Source organism: Dermacentor silvarum, chromosome 3 (assembly GCF_013339745.2).
Source record: "Dermacentor silvarum isolate Dsil-2018 chromosome 3, BIME_Dsil_1.4, whole genome shotgun sequence".
In the NCBI taxonomy this organism is placed as follows: Eukaryota; Metazoa; Arthropoda; class Arachnida; order Ixodida; family Ixodidae; genus Dermacentor; species Dermacentor silvarum.
Window position 1 is genome coordinate 221420210 of NC_051156.1, and position 22048 is coordinate 221442257.

Sequence of the window (22048 nt, forward strand, 5' to 3'; positions counted from 1 at the left end):
GGTGCGCATACGAAAACTCTGATAAATGAGAAAAAAAAAAGAAAAAGAGAGAGCTAGCACATCGACACACGTGTTATGGCGCCAGAGTAAAAGGCGAACGGATGGATTCAAAATCAGAACCGCGTCTCCTTCACGTACGGCCTATCGATCTGCACTAGGTTACCGAACGCGCATTAGGTACGATCGTTCCCGTCGAAACGTGATTCGCGCAATTTAAGTACACCATGTAACGTGCAACAAACAGAGCGCGTGTTCTGATACACTATGCAATGTTTGCACTTTATTCTGTCCGAAGAGAGCTACGCGCAGTTACAGCAAAAAAAAAAAAAGAAATTGCACGTGAGGCACACGCAACGAAGGCGCACAATTGCGGCTGAGCGGCGGAGCATACGACTGCGACCGCTCGGTTGGCGAGACCGAAGCGAGGTGGATAAAAGAGAGTCTGCAACATCGACTGACGTCCCTCGCCAAGCGCGGAAGAAAGGACTCTGACCACGGTTGCGCAGTTTTTCTGACGAATGCCTCCTTCCTCGGGCATCCCCACACTTCTCCTGCTCACCCTTGTAACAAACGATCTGGATATATTTCGATTAGCCTTTCCCGGGCGCTTTGTGCTCGCGGTAACCGTCTCTGAGCGCCCAGTCGTGGAATGGCCGTCGTCGTCATCTCTTGCACGAGGAGACGGGTTCAGCGTCCTCGCTGGTTGCACATCCGCGCTAATAGACGCCATCATAGTCTCGTCTTTCACTCCCCTGCCGTCTCCTAGCGGCGCGCAGGTTGTCTCGTACCGGCTCGTCTCTCTCTGGGATTCGATTGGTCCGTGCATGCAGCCCGGACTGTTCCCGAGTGATTTATTTTCCCCTATGTGCAGCCTGCACGCAGGGGTCTCCGGTGTCTTGGCGTCGCCTGACCATATAGAAGTGTCGGCATCTCGAGGGTGAATGTTAAGAGCACTCCGAATTTATCGGTTTCGATGGAGATTCTGAACGGAGACTATGGTCGTCAAATTTCATGTGTATTATCTTTGCAGGAAGCGGGAAATCGCTAGAAAAGATAAGGTGAAAAGTTACAGTTTTCTGGACACAGGAGCGCGCATAGAATGTGAAAACAAAAGTATCGCGCCCTTACGGTTGTCGGCATTTTTTTTTCTTTGTGCCTCACAGCTCTTCTCGGGACTTTTTGTTCGTATGAGATGCCTAAATCCAGCAGATAAGGCAAGACGTTGGGGATGATTAATATGTAGCCGGTGGTATCCAAGCCGCCTCGCAATTTGAGGAGTCCATGGTGGACAAGTCCATGGGTGGTGTTGGTGCTGCTGCTGCTGCTGCTGCTTGCGGAAGACCCTTCTTCCGTAAAGGGGGGGGGGGGGGGGGTGAAGCATTGTCTATCCCTCGAAGTCAAACTGTTGGCATAATCGCTTCTGCGCATGGGCTTTTCCATGTGCAGTCTATGAGACTCCAGCGTTTTTCCAACGCTCCACTCTCTGATGGAGCTTAACGTCCGAATGCAACGCAGGTGCTATGAAAGACTTCATGTTACTGTAAGGCAGGCATGCAAACACGGACACAAGAAACGAAAAGACGAGCAAGAACGCCGGCTATCAGCTTGCTCATCTTTCACGGGTTCAGCTGTCGGCTAGACTATTTGTCGTAGCTTCGTAACATCACGTTGCAATATAGAGCAACTATAGACCGAGGGGCGAAGAGAGAATGACAGGCTATCCGTGGCAGCATGTCAACCATGACAGACGAGTCCTTGCACTTAGCAATAGAACACTATAGCCAATAAGCCACAGCCGCACGTACGAGCCTGTGGCTCTGGGCAGAAGAAAGCAGCGCAAAGAGTTCAGGGTCACCATCTAAAATGCGAGATGATTGAGCAGCCTGGCGGATAATTGTCCTGCACATCTCTCGCATACCGAGAGAGTGACACTAACGGTGACCACGAACACGAAGAACAACACAGCACTCGTTTTATTGTGCAGTGTACAAAACGCGTGCTGTCGCTCGCTTGTTTGAACATTCCAAGTAGGCGAGTGCATGATTACCCTCCTATTTTTTTTTTACTCACTTTCTCGCGCATACACAGGGGAGGAGGAGAGCCAAACAAGCTCAGCGCAGCCAGAAGCAGATTCACGCGACGACAGCTTTCTAGCGTTCGTTGGGTGCAGAGACATCTCTGGAAGACGCTTTAAGAAAGGGTGCCAGCTGAAGCAGCTTAGGAACGCGCAAAATAATGAACAAAAGAATGCACAACGAGGCAACAATTTTCAAGCTGTCGAGGCACGCAAGAAGCGCTTAGAACTGCTTTTTCGGCACACTCAGCGCAGCCTCTGATCTCGTTTTGGTTTCTCCCGAGTTGTGGCGTTTCGCTCTGTTATGATCTTTGCTCTCTCTTCGCTTATTCAATTTTCTTTTTCGTCGGCGGCGTGTGAGAGAAGGGAATCGCGCACAGCCGCTCGCAGATCGCGTCCTCGCGCCGGATTTCGCAGTTGAATCGCGTTATTCCTCCCCTTACATCGCTCCCCGAGGTCGCGGCACTTGAGAGTGAGACGAGCGCTGCGTGGCGTCGTCTTGTGCTCGGCTTTCAATCGCGTCTGCGACCCCGCGGGGCGCGGTCGATAACCGGCTTCCTCGCCAGGTGGAGACGCACGCGCGCTTCAGAAACCTGTTGTGTGCCGCGCACGGAGAAAGGAAGAAAAGGATTCCGAGCACGTCCTTCAATTTAGAAACGGAAAATAAAAAAGTATAAAAGAAGAGAAAAGAAACAAAAAAATCGGTTGAGGCCGTGATGTGTGCGCTTTGGTAGATCTACGACGTTACTGCGAGGCGTTTCCGTGCTTACGGTCCGACTTATTTGCCCTGCTTTTCGTGTAATGTTCTGCGCTCCCGTCTGAGCGGCGGACGCGGCGGCGAACTCAGGTCGCGAACACAAAAACGCCGACCGGTGCGCACGGGTAGGAGAAGCATTCACCAGGAAGAACCAAATGCGGCCGTTCGATAGCGGCCGTTTTCAATGGCTTTCGCTTATCTTCTGTGTTCCCTTATTTTTTTGGGTCTCTGAAGAACCACTCGACCTATAGCTGCCGCGCATATAGAAAAAAAAAAGAACGAAAGAAAGGAAGTAGAGGGTGGTGTGTGAGGGAGGTACTGTTGTGAGGAACGCGAAGAAACGAGCACTGACACGCGACCGGACAGAAACTACTTGTGCCTTGTCAAAACATCGTGTTGCGCCTTCACGTCGTTTCCAGCAGTTCTCAAGTATCTCCAGTGGGAAACACACCTTTGGTGCGAGCTTATAAAAGCAATCTAGTTGGAAATCGCTTCTAGCGCTTTAGATGACAGACCCTCGATTGTCCGAAGACCGTACGCTACATTCCTTCTTCCAGAATTTTTCTCGTATTGTCGTTTATATTTTATCAAACGTTTGAGGTAGGCAGCATAAAACACCATGTTCTGTGTTCTCGGGGATGATAGGCGGTGAAGTTGCGAAACTCGAACTTGTCTAACCAAAATACCGAGCGCCCCTGAGCAGGGCAACGAGTGCTGGCAAAATACTTATTTTCCTTATAAATTATAGGAACTGTGTGCATGCGCCATTTACACAGGGGAAGAGGGAATAAAAAATAAACTGTGGTTAATTATTGTTGTTCACGGGCCTGTGCGTATTCAAACAGCTTGTGGTCTTCTACACAGCTTATATACAGAAACTTGAATTTACTACGTCGTCGTAGTCGGTCCGTTTCATCATCGAAATCAAACCAAGCGTTTGCAGCGAGTTTCTTTGAAACGATTCGGCCAAGTTTAGCATGGTATCAAACGAAGTAGCATTTATGACATCACATCGCAGAAGTAGCGCCGAAGCGCCGCGGACCACTGGTTGTCGTAAACACTGTGCACTGCTGTGTTGCAACATGAGAATAAAAGTTAATCGACTCGATTTCACCATAACGTTCTGTAGAACTTCGGAAACAAGATTATTGCTTCCTTTTCGTCACAAACACCACAGGAAACTCACAAACGCTTCAATCATGGATGCAACAAGAGCGCCCGCTGACGTCAGTATTGGGCCGGCCTTGAACAGCCGCACGCATTCATCACGAAATGATTGTTTCGTCAGTCAGCACAACACGTCGCACTGAACAAAAGACTGCATGAATTGCAAAGCACAGCGCAATTTTTCAACGACGCAGATGCGAACGATGCCTTTTCTAACACGATCATCGTAGCCGCGAACACGGAGTCTTCATCACAGCGACTGCTGTAGTGAATACGGGGCGAACACGAACTAGCTTCAGTGCTCGAGAACACAAAGTGACACTGAGCAGTGAGTGCATTGCATGAAGAACACAGCGTCGCGCATTGGAGCAACACACCAGTTGACGCGACGTTCGTGGCCCCAACGCAGACCGGCTTGCTGACGGCCCTGACCACACGGTGAAAACGAAGCGAGCAGAGCGTCCGCGCGGCGCAGCGGCCGGGAAAGCCACGGTCAGAGGCGAGTGACGGCGGCAGCGGCGACGGCGAGCAGCAGGACAGCGGCGGGCACGACCACTCAACTGGCAGCGTGCGACGACGTGGAGTTTGCGAAGAGCAGCGGGTACAGCAGCTGGTGCCCCAAGTCCCAAGTGTAGATGGCGCCGTCGCTCGGGTTGTAGCTCACCATGGAGGTGTTGCGGAACGGGTTGCTGAAGTTGAGCGCCAGCTCGAGCGCCTCTTCCTCGTAGAGGTCGAAGGCGAACGCGATGCGCGTGGTCGCTTCGCTGACGCTGTTCACCGCGTACAGCACGCCGCACACGATGAACATCTCGCCCACGGTGCGGTGGTCGAGCGTGAGGTTCCACACGCGCTCGGCCTGCATGGCGCGCTCGTGGAACTTGACGACGAGCGTGTTGTTGGTGCTGCTGCTTGCGTAGATGACCCAGAGGCCGTTCTCGTCGGCCAGGATGTCCATGGCGTTGTGCTGCGTCGCGTACAGCAGCCGACTGCTGGAGAAGTCGCGCGACAGGGACAGCGCCGCGGTCGACTTGTTGCCCAGGTCGAAGCGCACGATGCTGTCGGTGTTCTCGTGGTGGTAGAAGAGCGAGTTGTTGTACACCACTTGCGCGTTGCCGCGAAATGCGTACGGCAGCGAGTAGCGGCGCGTGAAGTGGCCGTCCACGTACTCCAGCAGCGTGGTGCGGTCGCCGTCCAGCGTCACCCAGAACTTGCTGGCGTCGAAGGCGCGCTTGAACGAGTCGCGCATCCAGGCGCCCCACGAGGCGTTGTTGTGTCGGAACAGCACGGGCTTGCCCACCTTGACCAGGTAGCGGCGCTTCGCGCGGCATTCTACGCGCGTCGCAACACCACCGGGAAAGAAATAGAGAAAAACGGGGCAGATTTCAGAGGAGGTGTCGGAAGAACAGAGCGTTTCTCGCGGAAAAGAAATTACGTGATACGAATAGGAATTAGTTGACTTGAACTTGAAATTTCTTTCTAGAGAGTAACTTTTCGTAAACTATTTTGCCCCGCCATTTACTTTATTTACCGTTGCCAAGTAACAATGTATGTTCTTAGATTCTCAACTGGAAACAAGTTAACATCATTGTAGCTTCTGCAGTAACAAACAAAATTGTGCACCACATATATAGCGTAGAAAATACGCATAATAGACAGACATATATGAAAACAAAACGATTTCTTGTCAGTGAAACAGCCAGTGAAAGAAGCATGATGGCTATTGTTTATTTCTAAGAGGAATGACCCGCATGTCTAGGTAACGAGAGAAAACGGAATTAAAATATGGCGGGTAAGTGCGCAGCGTGTAAAAGTTCAGGAAGCACATAATTTTGATTTGACGTCAACAAGAAAACAACAAATGTAATTGTTCACCTGTATCACGAGGTTTCAGCGGGAGCCAGTGGGACCTGTTGTAGACTGTTTCTATGCTTTCAACATTGAAGAGGCCAGGTTTTCCTGCTGTAAAACGTGACAATACAGTATAATAAAAAGGTTAGCATAATCAAATAAGAGAGTATGATGAAAAAAAACATATAACGGCAAAATTTTATTATAACGTACTAATTTGACATAAATTTCACATTGCTCGTTTCAGATTAAAACATGTCTGGCTTCGATGACAGTATAGCTAAACATGCAAAACTCGATGCAAGTTTTTCCCAGTACGACAATGAACGGTGCGTCAATGTTCTTCAAGGGTGTTTGTGAAAGCGACAGCGCTTGAGAGACAGTGCAACATTGAACCACCTAAATTGTGACAAGAAGGACGCTGGCGTAGCAGCACCTCCTCCTAACGCGTTCGACGTTCGTATTGAGCCTGCCGGTGTGTTTCCTCTGTTGGCCCGACTCCGTTAATGAATATGGCGACTCGTCTCTTCGCAGCCGCAACAAGACAATTAATTGTTGCCTCGCATATTCGTCCTCTCTTCTTTGCATGCTTGCATTACTGAGCGCTGCAAAATTGTGCAGCCTTTACGTCGCTGATTTCTATCAGATACGTTAACACACGATGAATATGGCGCTCACTTCGGGAACTTATTCGCTTACTGTACGTTTGTCACTCTTGAAACGCAAGTGGCACAAGCTACAGTTTATCTCTTTCTCTCCCTTTTCACTCTGCACATCGAGTGCATATGTGCTCAGTCCTGTTGTCGTTTTGTGTTGTCACTTGTTTCAACCCAAAAAAGTATATGAACGGATTGGGAGGCCGGTCTTTTGCTGCCTACAAACGGTGGATGTCTCGGAGTGCGCCACGCTATGTAACGCACCTTTTCTGCTGGGGGAGCACTCGTGCGTCGACGGGCAGTCCGGGCACACGGGGCACTCGGCCTCGACCACTCGGGGAGGTGGTGCTAGGAAAACGCAATGCGAAAAATTCAGCAGTCAAGCCGAGTGAACTTCGACCGCGTATGTGTATGTGTGTGGAGGGGGAAAGGGGATGGAGGGGGAGGGGGCATGTGTGCGCGCTGAAATGTGAAAACTTATCAGCCGTGAAGGGCTGCCGATGAACACTTTCAGCCTTATTTTTCTTAGCGTATGCGAACTGGTACATGAACTAGAGGCAACTAGGAGAAATATGATTTTAATGACACTGCGAGGACGAACACCAGAAGACTGTGTGAAGTGCTCAAGTGGCAGCGAGTAAAACGTACACGCACGCATGCACACACGCATACACACAGATAAAAAAAATACGTAGTAGCCTCCAGCCTTACATGACGTCTTCATAGAATACCAAGAAACGTGATCTCTGACAGGTAGCCCCAAAATAGACACGGTGACTCCCTTGGCCACTTTCAAGTTACTATATTGAAAACATCCACCTTATTCTTCCACGCGAACTAATCGTGTCTATCATCGCGTACAACCTCTTTCTGCCTATTTCTCTTACTTCCCACCGCGCGTTCCCTGCTTCTTTGAACGCGCTATTTGTCTACTCCTGTAGCGCTTAGTTCTGTCGACATTGTTGCGAGTGCCGCGGTTGCGTAAGTGTTTCCATGCGGGTGCAAAAAAAATCTTTCTTTCAGAATGTATGCGGCGCGCGTCTGAAACTCCTGCCGCCGGGCGCGTGCATGCGTACGCTACGAGGTTCCCTCCTCGTGTTCCTCACAGCTGGCTTCTTCACAAGAAGAGTCTTTGTGTGGGGAAGCCCGCTTCTGTGAGCGCACTCGTGGGTGAACACATGAGAGAGACACATTAACGAAGATCGTATCTTTCCCACTGAATTCCGAGACCAGAGCTAAATCGTTTGCACCATCAGGCCATCTGACACTGGGCAGGTACATTAAACAAAAATGAAAAAAGAAAAACACAATCTAAAGCTTGGAAACCGAAATTTGGTGAGCACGCCTTATGCTCACCATGTCCGTAGAGCGTATAACTAGTTTCCTCAGTCGCTGGTGGCATCTTAGATGGGTCCAGTTCTGAAACAAACGCAAACAAGAACATGTTACTTAGCTTTTCCTGCACCAACTACTTTTTCACGCTGACAATTACTGTTTGTAATGCCGTAGCTTGAGTGAAGGAAGGAAGGAAGCAAGAGAAAGGCAGAAGGCAGGGAGGTTAACCTGAATAACGTCCGGTTGGCTACCCTACACCGGTGGAATGAGAAGAGGGAACACAAATATGACAGGGAGAGAGAGGAGGGAAGGAAAGAAGGGAAATGAGCGGTTAGTTCGCTGACACGTGTGTTAGTGCCTAATAGTCACAGACGTTGACACAAGCCCGTCGTCCTCAAGAAGCACAAAAGTGCCTTCACCGCTTTATGGGCCGAGAAGCGATGTGGGCGGTGTTCCAGCAGCACCTGCACGGTAGCTTTAGTGGATTATTAGAACTGTCAACAAGCTGTGTGTTTAAAACCAAAGCCGTACTTTTAATTTTGGGCAAGCTTCTACCTAGGCACGGTCATTCAACTTTCTCAGAGGTCACTGTCCTGTAAGTGACCGACATGGCTACACGATGGTTCTTCCTTCGCCTGGCTTACTGGCCATATGGCACTGTGCATCGAGTTGCGCCGTTCAGGAGCTTCTGCGTGTGACAGCTTTTTGTATGTGGCACAGTGTAGAATCCGTGAACCCGTTCGTCACAGACAAAGACTGGTGCCGCCATGTTGATGTCCGAATTCATGGTGCGGGTGCTCTTCTCATTGCTGGGCTTTGAGTTACCAATTTTGCGTGCTCATAAAACCCAGAGAGGCGTGTAAAGCTCACGCGCGCGAATGAGACACAACAGTACAATATCTGATGTTTCAGCAGTTCTTCACCACAAGGTGGCCAGCGCCCAATCAAGTGACAAGAAAGAGCAACATGCACTGTAACCACGCCGTACTCTGCACGTGAGCGTTGCGTGTTTTTTGTTCTTCTTCGCCAACTTGTCTTCTTCTTTTCTTATCAAGCTGCGTAAGAGGAACTGCTCGCATGGATGCTTCATTTAACACCCCAGTGATTAATGCTGTACTGTTTCGCTTGTGATAATGCCTCTTCCCCCTCTGCGTAACTCGGATAAAATTAGTATTCCCTTGGATGTTGTAAGCTAATATTCAGCTTTAAACATTGCAGACAGTTACCGAACGCATAGCGAGAGATGCGGAAAGATGATCGCGCCCGAGGTTGTCTAGAGTTACAGCACACTCACGGAATACGGTGAGAACGCCGGCAGCATGACCCCGGGCATTGCGGCTGTCGCACTTGTACATGCCGAAATCCTGCGGCAACACGGGGTCGATGCGGAGCTGCATGCGGCTGGCGTAGGGGCCGGCCTCTTCCTCGCGCAGCGTGTGCCGCGCGCCGGGCTGCACGGCCGTGCCCTGATCGCCGAACAGCCACGCGTTCAAGGCGCGTGGGAACGCCTCGACCAGGCACTCAAGCACCGCGCTCGAGCCGTTGCTCGCGCCCACGGCCCAGTTGTGGATCTTGATAAGCGGCGGAACTGCGAGATCAAAGCGTTCCGGCAGCGCAGAGCGTTTCGTGTGAGTGCCATGTCCTCCAACAGCATTCTAGCACTCTAGCTCTCACCATGCTTTTGCCGTTTGTATTATAGATGAGCGTTGGAACCTAAACCTGACACAAGGACTTGTTCTAGTTTGCCAGCTATACGGTTAGCTCTATTGATTCAAGCAAAGAGTTGGCGCACGCGTTGCATATCAGCTCACGAACACATGAGATTCTAGAAATGGCTCATGAAAGAAATGTGTTTTTGTGAGAGAAATTAGAAGCACCTCCCGCAGTTTTAATATACCTGTGAGAAATGAAACAGCTTAGAAGCGGTCGGAAGGTATTCCCCAGGTATTCAGTCCTGTCTACACCATTGCATCACGTGTAAAAGTGTACGCTAAGCACATCGCGACCCAGGTATGGCGTAATGCAAGAGCTGGTGATAACTTATCCCACACAAACAGCTCATCCACATTTCAGACATGGGTGATCTCGAGGTGTTCTTAAATATGAAAGGACTTGACGTCTCGACGAGACGTTTGTTGATAATTAAGATTAATTAATGGTTTTGTTTTTCACCGTGTTTAGTCTCTTTGCACAAGAATACGCTTTGTGGTCGAGCTCAATGCGTTATCCGCCCCAACCTTAGATCAAGAAGTCACAAGGCACTCGCTCGAGTACGTTACAGAGGCGAGCATGCGATGAAACCAGCTATTTTCTCCTAACCGTCACTAACATCTAGCAAAGCTTTGGATGCAAAGCGAAAAGGGGTGCTTACATGTGACCTCCAGGATGACCTTCTTCATGGCGGGTGGTGGGACGCCATTGGAGGCGATGCACACGTAAGAGCCCATGTGGTCGCGTGTCGCCCGGCTCACATTAAAGGTGTCACCCTCCAGTGAAGTGACTGCGTGTCGAAATCGCCACTGTCATGCTCAGTTTTGATTTCATTTCTTTAAGCATTCGTCACGAACAGATGTTGTTTTGTTTCCAGTGCCACTAAACACCCACACTGTTTTTCAGAAAAGTGGTGGCAGGAATTTTTAAAGTAACCCATAGACAGTTAACAAATTCATGCGGTCCTGCGCACAAAACGGTAGAAGAATAGCTCGGGCTCTGCGCGCCTGAGCACCCATATTGCCGATGCGCTAATTGTTGCGCATACTAATATCTCCTTCGCTTAGCGCAAGCCACTTACGTTCCGTATTTTTCAGTCTGTTCAATAATAAACAGCCCCTTCCTTTCTTTTTCAGCTTTACCGGCCGCATAAGCACGCAATGGAAAGTTTCTGCTTAGAAAGACGCAAGTGTTTCTTCACACTAGATGATCAAAATAAACTGATCCCATATAAATATGAAAATAATCATATGGGAGCAAATATTTACGGCGGTGGGTGGAAAAAGTTGCCATTCGGCATACACAAGTAGAGACCAGATAGCTTAATAGCCTCAAAAGAGGAGCATCTGCAGAAGCACTCCGCCTGTGACATCAAGTTGTGTAAAACATCATGTGTATATATTTTCTTCTCTCTCGGTGTCTATGTTTATCATTTGTGTGCGTGTGTGTGTGCGCCGTTTTAGCGGTCGTTTGTCATTCGAGCTCTGTGTCGTCCTCGCTGGCACAGCCTTCATCATTTAGCAGCATGAACACTATGCCGCTTCTGTTTCTTCTTGACCACAATACTGCGTCTGCAAAACCGTAGCGCGTTCCCTCGTGTACTCGTACAATCTCGTTACTCCTTCGTTGCAACTTTTTTTTTAGACCCATCTTGCTTTTCTACCATATCAGTCACTTCCTTGAATAGATTAATGAAGTGGATATATTTTCGTCTAATTCTGCCACTTCACACCGCTACCCCTTCTAGCGAGACTTATTGTATGAAACAAACAACGTGTTTGCTGCTCACAGAAGGCAGACGCCATGCCATTCGTTCATTGTTCTGGTGGTTGACTGGACAAACATTCTTGCTGACGTGTGCGAAAGCAAAAAAGAAATTTGCGACGTGATAAATGATAGGTACATACTGGCGCGCCTATCATTTATCATGATAAATGGCGTGCCCGAAATATTGAGCATTATGCAAAGCATGCGATACGAAAATTACCCTCGTCGTGAGCATAAACAAATGCGCCAGCAGCCGAGCTTTGTGTGAATCCCGCTGTGGCTCTTCCTTCTCGCTCCAGGGCTTCCTGAATGTGTAAATGTTTGCACAATAAAATGCATTGAAATTCAACTCAAAGATATGCCTTTCCAATGTACAGCGTATAACGCGCACCTACCGAAAAAAAAAGCAGGTTTACGTTTGCGAGGGCTAGTAATGTTTCCGCTCTGCAACTTTGTTCCGGTACGAAGGAATTTCACAGAGTGAAGAATACATATTTTGCTGTCAGGAAAACATTCTTCAATCAATATTTATTTAACCATTTCCTCTGAGAGCCTCGGATGCCTTTCTTTCTTTCTTTCTTTCTTTCTTTCTTTCTTTCTTTCTTTCTTTCTTTCTTTCTTTCTTTCTTTCTTTCTTTCTTTCTTTCTTTCTTTTTCTTTCTTTTTTCTTTCTTTCTTTCTTTCTTTCTTTCTTTCTTTCTTTCTTTCTTTCTTTCTTTCTTTGGTGTCCAAAGCTCCACGCGATGTGCTATGCTAGACAGCCTGCCGTCTTCCTGGTTAACGTGAGGGCTACTTAGAAAGGAAGCATTACTCCGTGTAATGTAGTTCTGCTGCAGTCAATTCAAAATTCCATTTCGTTGTCAGCAACCAGGTACCGCACGCCTGCCAAGTGTCGTAGTCATTTAAATTCAAAGTGGGGCCGCTCTTTTTCTCCCTGACTCGTGGTCGCTCTTGTCATTTGAATACTGACTGAACAGGACTCTTTCGGGGCGGTGCGAAAGTGCCCGTTTCGTTGTAGCGAGGTTGGTAAAAAAAGAAAGAAAAAGACAGAAAAAGAAAGAAAGAAAAAGAAGTATCTGAGAATTGGCCAAGCGCAACGTGCGACATAAAAGTGCGGGAGCCGCGAAACCAAGCATCGATCCATTAAGTCGAGTTTACCGCCTTTGACCTTTCGTTGGAACCGATGTATAAGGCGAGCCTCTATAAAACGAACCTGTTCGTGCTTTGGGTCGCTGCGATCCATCACCCTGAGTACAATGAGACAGAGCGCGCGCAACAATACAAATCTCAAGAGCACGGCCCAGACTTGCGCTGTTGTGTACCTTTGCTTTTATTTGGTTAGTTTTGTTCAGCTGAGAACGATTGATTCTTCGCCAGACCGGCGCCCCTACTGAGTTTTGGTTTTTTCGGTCGGTAACTATTGTAAGCACATTCGGCAACTTTGAGGCGCGCTGATGTCGGCAGCGCGCGGACTGATTTCCTGAAAGATTACAGCCCAGAAGCCCGTGTATATATTAAGAATGGGTGGCGGAAGAGGAGGGGCAGGGGGGGGGGGGGGGGGGGGGGCTGCGGTGTTCACGTTTATCGCAAGTCGTGCTAAGCGAACTCCATATCATTACCTAGCATTTGCCCGAGAGTTGCGCAATAGTCGTTAATGTGACAGTAGCTGGAAGGAGAACATTGAGGAGCCTGAACATACTATTGTGAAACACAGCACAGATTATCGCAGATAAGCTAACTGCAACTTAACATTTGTGACAAAGGGCTCGTGAAGTTCAACTTAACATTTGTGACAAAGGGCTCGTGAAGTTTGGCATTTCGTTAAGTGTGGGAGAATTTTCGTTTCTGGTTTCTTGCTAATTGTGGTTTTATATTTTCTTTTGTGTGTCTGTAAAGGAAATAGTTCACCATGGTATATCAGTCTTAGTTGTGTATTGTGGAAATAATATAATTTTTTTTGTTAAGATATGGATAGATACCTTAAAACGCACATTCGTCATTGCATAAATTATACATGAACGATGCATTCAAAATGTCTGCTGCCAAACATAATAGGGGCCGTAGCCTTTGTCTAGCCGTTGGAACGGCGGCCGGCTATCCCAATAATCAAGAATAGACTCCAGTAACAAAGGAATGCATGAAGAAAAAATACAAAACAAACCAATGAAAAGGGGTAAAGACTGAAAGGTATAATAGAATTCTACAATATAGAGGGGGAATAGAGCTATACAATATAGAGCGCGCTTCATCGGTGACATGCCAGCGTCTAGTCACAGTGAGCGTTACCTAAATAGTCTCAATTTGCACAGTCACGGCATAAAATTCAAATCACAATGAAGAAGAAGGCACCATAAAAATATAGTGTAAGTTAATATAAACGTGCACAAAGTCAAGTACTGAGCACGTTCGCAAAGTACCGTCTTTCAAAGAGAATGCATAAAGTCTCTATTTATCAGAAGTCACGAAGCGCTGTGACAGCGTGTCCATGTTTGCCTGCGCGCGACCAGGACCGATGAATCTTTCTTCATCGATAAAGGACACCTATACAATCCGTTCAAGCGGCTGCGAAGGTTCTGTGCAGGATCTCTCGTTAGCGCTCGCATCGCGGACGCTCGATGAGCAAATGTTTCACAGACCCATCCCGAATGTTACAGAGGGTACAACAAGCAGCGGACAATCTCTTCTTGATCCTATCCAAGAAGTAAGGTGTGTAGGCCACTTCCAGGCGTATTCGATGTATGAGCGTATCAAAGGTGCGGGCAATACGTTGGTATGTTGTGAAACGCAATAACGGGTTATTCCTGAATAAGAGAGATGACTTTTCGACATGGCGAGACCTTGTTTTGCCACAGTCTAGATTAAAAAGAAAACGGCTTGCCATTTTGTATTGGGGTCAAGGTATTCAAATTACGTTCCGTAGTCGCCAATCTGTTTCCTGCCTGATTTTGTTCAATGCTAACACGGCCCGGAATCCACTGAGAACATACGTGATGGCCGTCAAAGATACAATCTGAAGTACTGTTGAGAATTCGTAGAGTAATAAGCAACCGTCACCGTAATAATACAATATAGTTAGCATTTCTAGAGTCGTCTACGAGTCACAGTAGATCACCCATTTACCGATGCGAGCACTTTCTCCCTTGTCCCGGCAATGGTACTTTTTTTCTTTTAAAAGAATGAATGCTCAAAGAAAGGAATCAATGAATAATCAATGAACTACGTAGTGAGGTATGTTGTATGTGTTTTCTTTTTCATTTACTTTTTATCAGTGCCTTAATTGAGAAATTAAACCAAATAATTATTTTGAAATAGATTTTTCTTTTGGCCAGGACTGAAGCCGGTCCCAGTTTGTACGACGTGAATATTGGCGAAGTAACGTGAAAAACCGTGGGAAAAGGCAAGGACGCACGCGTATTCATGCACAGAGCCTGTTCTGGCTCTAAAAGGTCTGCGTTTTACGCATTGCTTCGCCGACCTTAATGAATTTGTGGACTACGTACGGTACCAGGCGCCGAACGGTATAGCGGCCGAGTCGTCCCTACGCCAGGTGACTGTGGGATGCGGCTGACCCGTGGCCGGACAACGCAGGCTGAGCCGCTCGCCCTCCATGAGCAGCACCTGCTGCTGCTCGGACACGTCCACGATGGAAGGCGGGACTGCGAGAAAACACGAGCTGGCTATCAGGCCACCTGTCATAGCTCTCGAATCCGGTCTGTGCTATATACGTATATTGTACAGGGTTATTGTTGACCACACAATGCTGAATACGTGGACCGTCAATGATCTGGACACACCGTCTGTGGGGAATGTGGCGTAATGTTAATATTGCGCATCAGACAGCCTAGGTAGTGCACAGTTTGTAGTGAGAATGCAAAGGCTACCGCTCTCGTCGTTGGAGTGTGCCAGCAGCTCTGCTGAAATCGAAGTGTGTCGTTAGAAGTCGGCCTGTGATGAGACAGGCCTCAACTTCGCATCCGTGACTGGATACGTTGGTGTTCCAAAGTACAACAATTGGCAGGCTTCGACGATGAACACCATGGTTTTGACTCCATTGCGAAAGGCTTTAGCCGATAAGCCCAAATTATCCAAGTACATGACCGTGCGTGTTCCGTACTTCGTAATATGTGCATCAAGTATTTTTCATTTCTTTGCATCTATAATGCTCCTCTTCAGTCTAGTCTTCCTTCCTTTTGGGAACTAGCTTTGAGTTATAAAGTAACAGGCATCCTGTGCCCAGACCAACTTCTCAGTTGTAAGCATTTCGTTATCTGTCTACGAATAGCATTGAATTACAATTAAGAAAGGTTACGTCACTGACCAAATCAGTGCAAAGGGACATGTAGGGCATATGCATTAACTTAGTTAGGGGCCCAACTTCTCACACCCGCTTTGCTCCGAGCAGACGTTCCTAAAATACAGTGTTACCAATATCAAATAGCGTGCGACATTACAGTATTGGGAGACTAGTAGCAGAGCACAAGAGACAAAAGGACGGTGCAAGGCACTACACGGACGCTGCACCGTCTATTGTTCCTTGTGCGCTCTGCTGGGTTACCAAAATGTTCCAAATCGCTCAGCTCTCGATTATTCTGCTGTATTGTTTCATATTTCTACCGAGGTTGGTAAAAAAAAAAGTATCGTCCCTTCTGCTTACAGCGGCAACACGACAGTAACGCGAACGGGACATCGCGGAAGACCACTGCTTCGGCCAGCTCCACAGACATTAAAGAGCCGGATCAAATCCCGGCCGCGGCGGCCGCATTTCGATGGAGGCGAAATGCAAAAACGCCCGTGTGCTTGCGTTGTAGTGCACGTTAAAGAACCCCAGGTGGTTAAAATTAATCCGGAGCCCTCCACTATGGCGTGCCTCATATTCAGAACTGGTTTTGGCACGTAAAACCCCAGAAAGAAGAAAGAAGATTAAAGAGCCATATTGGTCATTTTGGTTGCATTGTCTATGCTACTTTTGTTTGCAGAAAGCGATTATTGTTACCCCTGCCCATTCTCACTCAAAGTCATCATAACTGCCGACATTATGCAACCTTATTGAGAAAAAAAAAAGAACCTCATCCCACTATCTGTTCAATCAAATACTACGTCCTTTCTCTCTCTGTTTTTTTTTTATTTTTTATTACCGGGAAGATCTTTCAAAGAACGTATGCATCTGCTTTTTGACGTAGGCAGCCGCGAGTGAGGGGGGCGAGACTGGTTCATTGCAGTTGCTTGATATAGCACATTTAATACAGTAACGTGGGTCTCGCAAACATAGCGGTGCCCATGGTACATATTGTTCAAAGGTTTATAAACGCAGACTGACGGCTGTTTTATTTTCTTTGTTGTTACTTATTAGGTAGGTAGCATCAACCGGGGTTGTTTATTATTATATTTGTATGTAGAAGAGGTTGGCATCACTCGGGATGCCAGCGTCTCCTTCTAACCGGGGGATCATGTGGAGTGGTTGGAGTCGCTCGTTTCAAGTTGTTCCATATGACGTTCGTGGGGAGACAGGGTTATTGGAGTACAGGGTAAAGGAGTATTTCTTTAGATGCGTCATTGTAAGGGGCATTCTTTTGTCTGCACCAACGAACGAAAGACTACATACTTACTGAGAAGTTTTGAAGCGTCCGTAACGTTGTGAGAGCTCAATTTCCATGTTGCGATTCCAGGTAGACCTGCAGTGTACAAGATACATTTTTTTAGTTAGTTCACTATAGGAATGTTCCGAACACTGTGACCAACAGAAATAACTTTCGAGTTGGCTTTTGTTTGGTCACAGAGAAAATGGTTCAGTTACGTTGCAGCTCTGAGTAAAAAAAAAAAAAAAAAAAAAAAAAAAAAAAGCACCGAAGATTACGAAACTCCCTAATTAGAAATTTGAGCACAGCTGTATATGTGTTTTCATTTCGCGATATGTTGAGGCATCGCACCGATCACCGCACCGACTAGCAGAGCTGCGACGCGCGGCGCTATACATATATACCGACAGTTGCCGCTTCTCAGCAACTGCACCTTATGCAACCGTAACCTTTATCTGGAAGCGCTTGCGGCGAACGCCGCGAAGGCGAGTTTACCGGTTCATTTTTAACGCGAAAGCGTTGACGGCCCCTTGTCGCAGAAAATCCGGTGTCGCTGTCAGCGGAGTTTTCCCTGAGCGAAAATTTCCGTATATGTTTAGGTATATGCACATGCCACGTTTTTTTTTTATTGCATTGGGACAATAGTCAACCACGTAATGACAAATTTATATTTTACAGTTGTTTCATATGTAACAAACATTCCAGACGGGGCACCCAATCGGATTCACACTTTTGCACTTTTTCCATTTCGAGAAATGAAATCAAGAGACTCGCGAAAGTACTCTATAGGAGGGCGAGCATCAACGTCTGCATGGCGAACAGCCATGTGTGGCGTCCAAATATTGTGCAGAACCAGTAACATAGTAATATGATATGGAAAACCATCCTCGTTATCAACCATTAGGTACCTTATTCCTTGTGCATCCAAAGGGAAATCCTTCTTTAAGGTCCTTTGCAGGACACCCCAGAAGAACACGCCATCGCAGCATTCCATATGCCACGCCTTGCTATATGGCATGCGGTATATGCGGGTGATATTGCCACACCATTCTACCACTAAAATTGCTCATACCTTATCTTACATTCTTGACAAAATTATTCCTCGGAATTTGGAGGATGACTGCCCACAAACAAATGTCATGAAACAAAGCACCGACAGCGCCTGCCTTTTATGTTAAATCTTCTCAAACTGAAATATTAAAATTGCGAAACAATAACAGAAACATGAACATTATGTATTTTTTTGTGGCGTAGCTTTGCACGATGTCCGAGATCGGCCCACGCAAAAGGGCGCGTTTCTACCAGAGAGCTCACCTTCGTGCATAGCATTCGCCGCCAGCGTTTCCCGGTAAACATTACGGTTACATAAGCTGCAGTTGCCGGGAAGCGTGAGAAGCAGTCAGGAATCTTTGAATGCTATCGCGTTCCACTTTTAAAGGCGAAGCTTAAGCGTCCTCCAAGTTTCTTTTTTTTTTGCCGCCGCTGCCCCGGATGCGCGACCGTGAACGCCACATGGTGGTGCTTCAAGCTGTCTTCCTCCGCTTTCCTCTTCATGCTTTCGCTGAACCCTCCCCCTCCCTTTTCCGCCTCGCGCTCTCTTCGCTCTCGCCGTCTTTCATCCCCCTCGTGCCCCGAGTGGACAGTCGCGCGGCAATTTTGCGTGTATTCGCGGGCTTCTTCCACGGTCGGAAAAACACTTTTATTTAGCCGTTTTACTTCCCTACATAAAAACACTTTTATTTAGGGAAACGCAGTCGAGGACGGCAGAAAACTAGGTGGGGTGATGAAGTTAGAAAATTTGCGGGCGCATGTTGGAATCAGCTAGCGAAAGACAGGGGTAATTGGAGATCGCAGGGAGATGCCTTCGTCCTGCAGTGGACATAAATATGGGCTGATGATGATGATGATGATGATGATGATGATGATGATGATGATGATGAGCTACAGAAAGCTGTATCGGGAGTTCTTCATGTTATTCTAAAAGTTTCTCATTGACACTTTTCATCTAATTATAATAGTTGAGAAGTTCAATAATAAATAAGCATACTTATCTAATTAGGCGGAATGCAAAAAATAATCTGAGTATCTCCAAGCGACGGCAAACAAAACTACTTTGGTTCTGTCCTGCTACGTAGCATATGCATATTTTTAAGGTTTGGCCCAAGTTAAGTGAAACACCTTGTTTAGGGTGTCCCAGCTAACGTTAGCTGGGACACACGGTATAATAACTCCTGTAGGTTGACCAACAAGTAGTGCCAGTAAACGTATCTTTCTTCTAAATAATAATAATAATAATAATAATAATAATAATAATAATAATAATAATAATAATAATAATAATAATAATAATAATAATAATAATAATAATAATAATAATAATCAATCAATCAATCAATCATGTTTATTTAACGTGCCCAGGAACAACCCTAAGGTCTGAGTGCTGGCGCACGCATACATTACAAACCAAAAACAAGACACTCAGGGAAAATCATTAAAAAACAAATGAATAAAAATAAAAATTCTGAAAAGAAGAGAGTACGGACAACAAAGCGCAAAGTAAATACAAAAAAAAAGGAGGAGAAGGGCGCTTGAACAATACATGAAATTATAATACAAGGCAAAGCTCGGAAAAGAACGATGACAAGGAATTATGAAAGATATCAAGTTCACGAAAGTAAGCGTTATAAAGATTCTGTATTCTGTGGACAGTTGAGTGTTCGTGATGACAGGCAGGGACATGGAAAGGTCTATGTTCTCTGGTGATCTTGCGTGGGATGCGGAACATGACACAGCTGAGAAGTTCGGGACATGTGAGGTTACCATGAAGGAGTTTAAAGAGAAACAGAAGGTCAGCGCGATTACGTCGGTCGCGAAGTGAAGGCAATGACAACAATCCAACAGTGCTAGTACAGGGTGCAATGTCCAGGTTTGCAAAGCGGTGATTATATATGCCGCTTTATTATTATTAATAATAATAATAATAATAATAATAATAATAATAATAATAATAATAATAATAATAATAATAATAATAATAATAATAATAATAATAATAATAATAATAATAATAATAATAATAATAATAAATTGCTACATGAAATCTGGACATGTATGTGCAGCTCATAGGCATTTTTAAAGCACGCGGCTTCTTAATGGAATAGGGCCATTACATTCAGCCGATTCTTTGATTTACTTGACAATCTAGCCATTCCGTATGTGCCGCTAGGTGTGTGCGCATTCTTGATCAATGCTCCAGAATGCGTACGTGCCACTGTGGCACAAGAAGAAGTACAACACTGTACAAGCGTCAATTCAGTACCGGCACGTGTAAAAATTGAAGTTTATTTCTTCGGTCTTACTGTTTTCGTCAGGTTTCGGTCTCTATACCAGGTATAAGTGCATATCGTATAACTGGATTAATATGCACTGAGGGTATTGATATAGCAAAAGAAACATAATTCGGCGGGCGAGACGGACGCCCAGAAACATCGAACAGACGTCATTTATCTGCAGAGATCTGTCGTAAGGAGAAGCGGGGAATAGGGGCGGTATGGAGCTTCCCTGAAACCCACCAGAAGAGACGGCGTTCGCTGCTCAGTAGAGAAGAAAAACGGCGCGTAATGAGGAGCAAGGAAAACACGAGCGTGCGCAAAGCCAGTCAATACGCGGGGCAGGAGACAAGGCGGGCGCTGCGCGAAGGAAGCGCAGGGCCAGGCTGCGTAAGTCCCTCAAAAAAATTGGCAGCGTACCTTTCGACCACGCCGCACGATGACGCTACATGCGCTAGCGCAGAGAAAAACAAATTTGCTTGGGCTTAGTAGACGTCGCACTCGAAAGAAGCCAGTCCCATATAGAAGTTTCTTGGTTATATACGACATCCATCTTTTCTTTCCCGGCGTTATGGGGGGGTTGGGGGCCCGAGTTCGAATTTGGAGGGAGGCACGCGAAGGGCGGAGAGAAAAAGAAAAGCAAGCGAGGCTCTCCTTGAAGGAGTCCCGACATCAAAGCGGCCGAGAACAGGCTCTTCGGCCGAGACAACAATGGCTGCCAGCTGTATACAAAGGAGAGGCGCACAGTGCTGCTCGGGGGAAGAAATATTGTGAATACATAAAACACACAGGTGCCGAAAGCCTCGAGCGGTGGTCGGGAAATGGCGGAGAGAGAGAGAGAGAGAGAGGGGGGGGAGAAAAAAAATGAAAAGACGGGCCGCAGTGGAAGCCGGGGCTTTGCGGTAAACCGTCGGCAAAAAGTTGGTTGCCTCGCGCAGAAGCCCCTGTACTGAAAGGAAAAGAAAACACCCTGACTGGGAATCGCGTGAGGAATGCCTCGGCTGAAACCGACACACGAACCGCAGGGGCCGCTTGTTCGGCGCGCGCCCCGTGCGCAGCTATATACCCTCGGTGGCGTGGTGCGCGCGCCGCTAATCCACTCCAATTTATTGTTGTTCTAGACGGAATCAGCAAAGGCGGGATTGCATGCCTGTCTGTGCGCTCGCTCGATCCCCTTCCGTAGCTGCTTCCCGAGCAGAACGACGCCCCGGCGAACTCTTGCGGTGGGCTTTGCTCGCCGAACAGCGCGGATGCCTCTTCTATCGACGACCGAATAGTGACGCGCTACTCGAACCGCGTCCTGCGGTTTCATTCTACTTCGCTCGCTCTACATTGCCGTCGTTCGCATGGCTTTGTCTGCGCTGCGGTCTCTCTCTCTCTTTTTTTTTTTCGCCAACACGACGCTGCAGAGTTGCAAAGAAGGGGTGGAAGAGGCTTCGTCGCAAGTCGTGTTACAGCTCATTTGCAGAACCGACCCGAAAAGAGAAGCCGCGCGCGCCTCGCTTCCTACGCTGCAAAAGGGGTGGTGCGGGAGAGGGGGCAAGGCATTCGGTGCCTGCGGAATCGTAAAGCCGCTGGGGCGACGGTCATCGGTGAAGAAATGCTTTGGCCTTTTTCCTCGCCGCTGCTGCTGCTCTCTGTCTATCTTTCCGCACCCACAACGGGCCGAGGCGAACCGCCGGCTCTCTCCAAAGTGGCATTGTTCAGTCCGACTTTGGCGCGGTGCAGGGCGGAAGCCAGCACGCGAAGTGCTGCTGTACGTTGCGGAAGGAGCACGCAGCGGCTATGCGGGTATAATGCGCACAGAACGGGGCCCGCGCGCGGCGGCT

General features: G+C 47.5%; 1 protein-coding gene across 2 annotated transcripts in view; it reads right to left on the reverse strand.

The window, feature by feature from the left end:
• Positions 1 to 1955: 1955 nt before the first annotated feature.
• The window catches only part of LOC119446731 (uncharacterized), a 141344-nt gene continuing 121251 nt past the window's right edge, over positions 1956 to 22048 (reverse strand). The window contains exons 7-14 of one of the 2 annotated variants that reach the window (XM_049664345.1): positions 16921 to 16986; positions 14815 to 14970; positions 10209 to 10337; positions 9132 to 9425; positions 7859 to 7921; positions 6767 to 6850; positions 5871 to 5954; positions 1956 to 5327 (exon numbers count right to left, since the gene is read on the reverse strand). In XM_049664345.1, coding sequence (XP_049520302.1) covers positions 4555 to 5327; positions 5871 to 5954; positions 6767 to 6850; positions 7859 to 7921; positions 9132 to 9425; positions 10209 to 10337; positions 14815 to 14970; positions 16921 to 16986 — 1649 coding nt within the window. In that variant the 3' untranslated portion in view covers positions 1956 to 4554. Of the gene's footprint in view, positions 5328 to 5870; positions 5958 to 6766; positions 6851 to 7858; positions 7922 to 9131; positions 9426 to 10208; positions 10338 to 14814; positions 14971 to 16920; positions 16987 to 22048 lie in introns of both variants that reach the window. The other variant, XM_037711255.2, reaches the window with a different exon arrangement.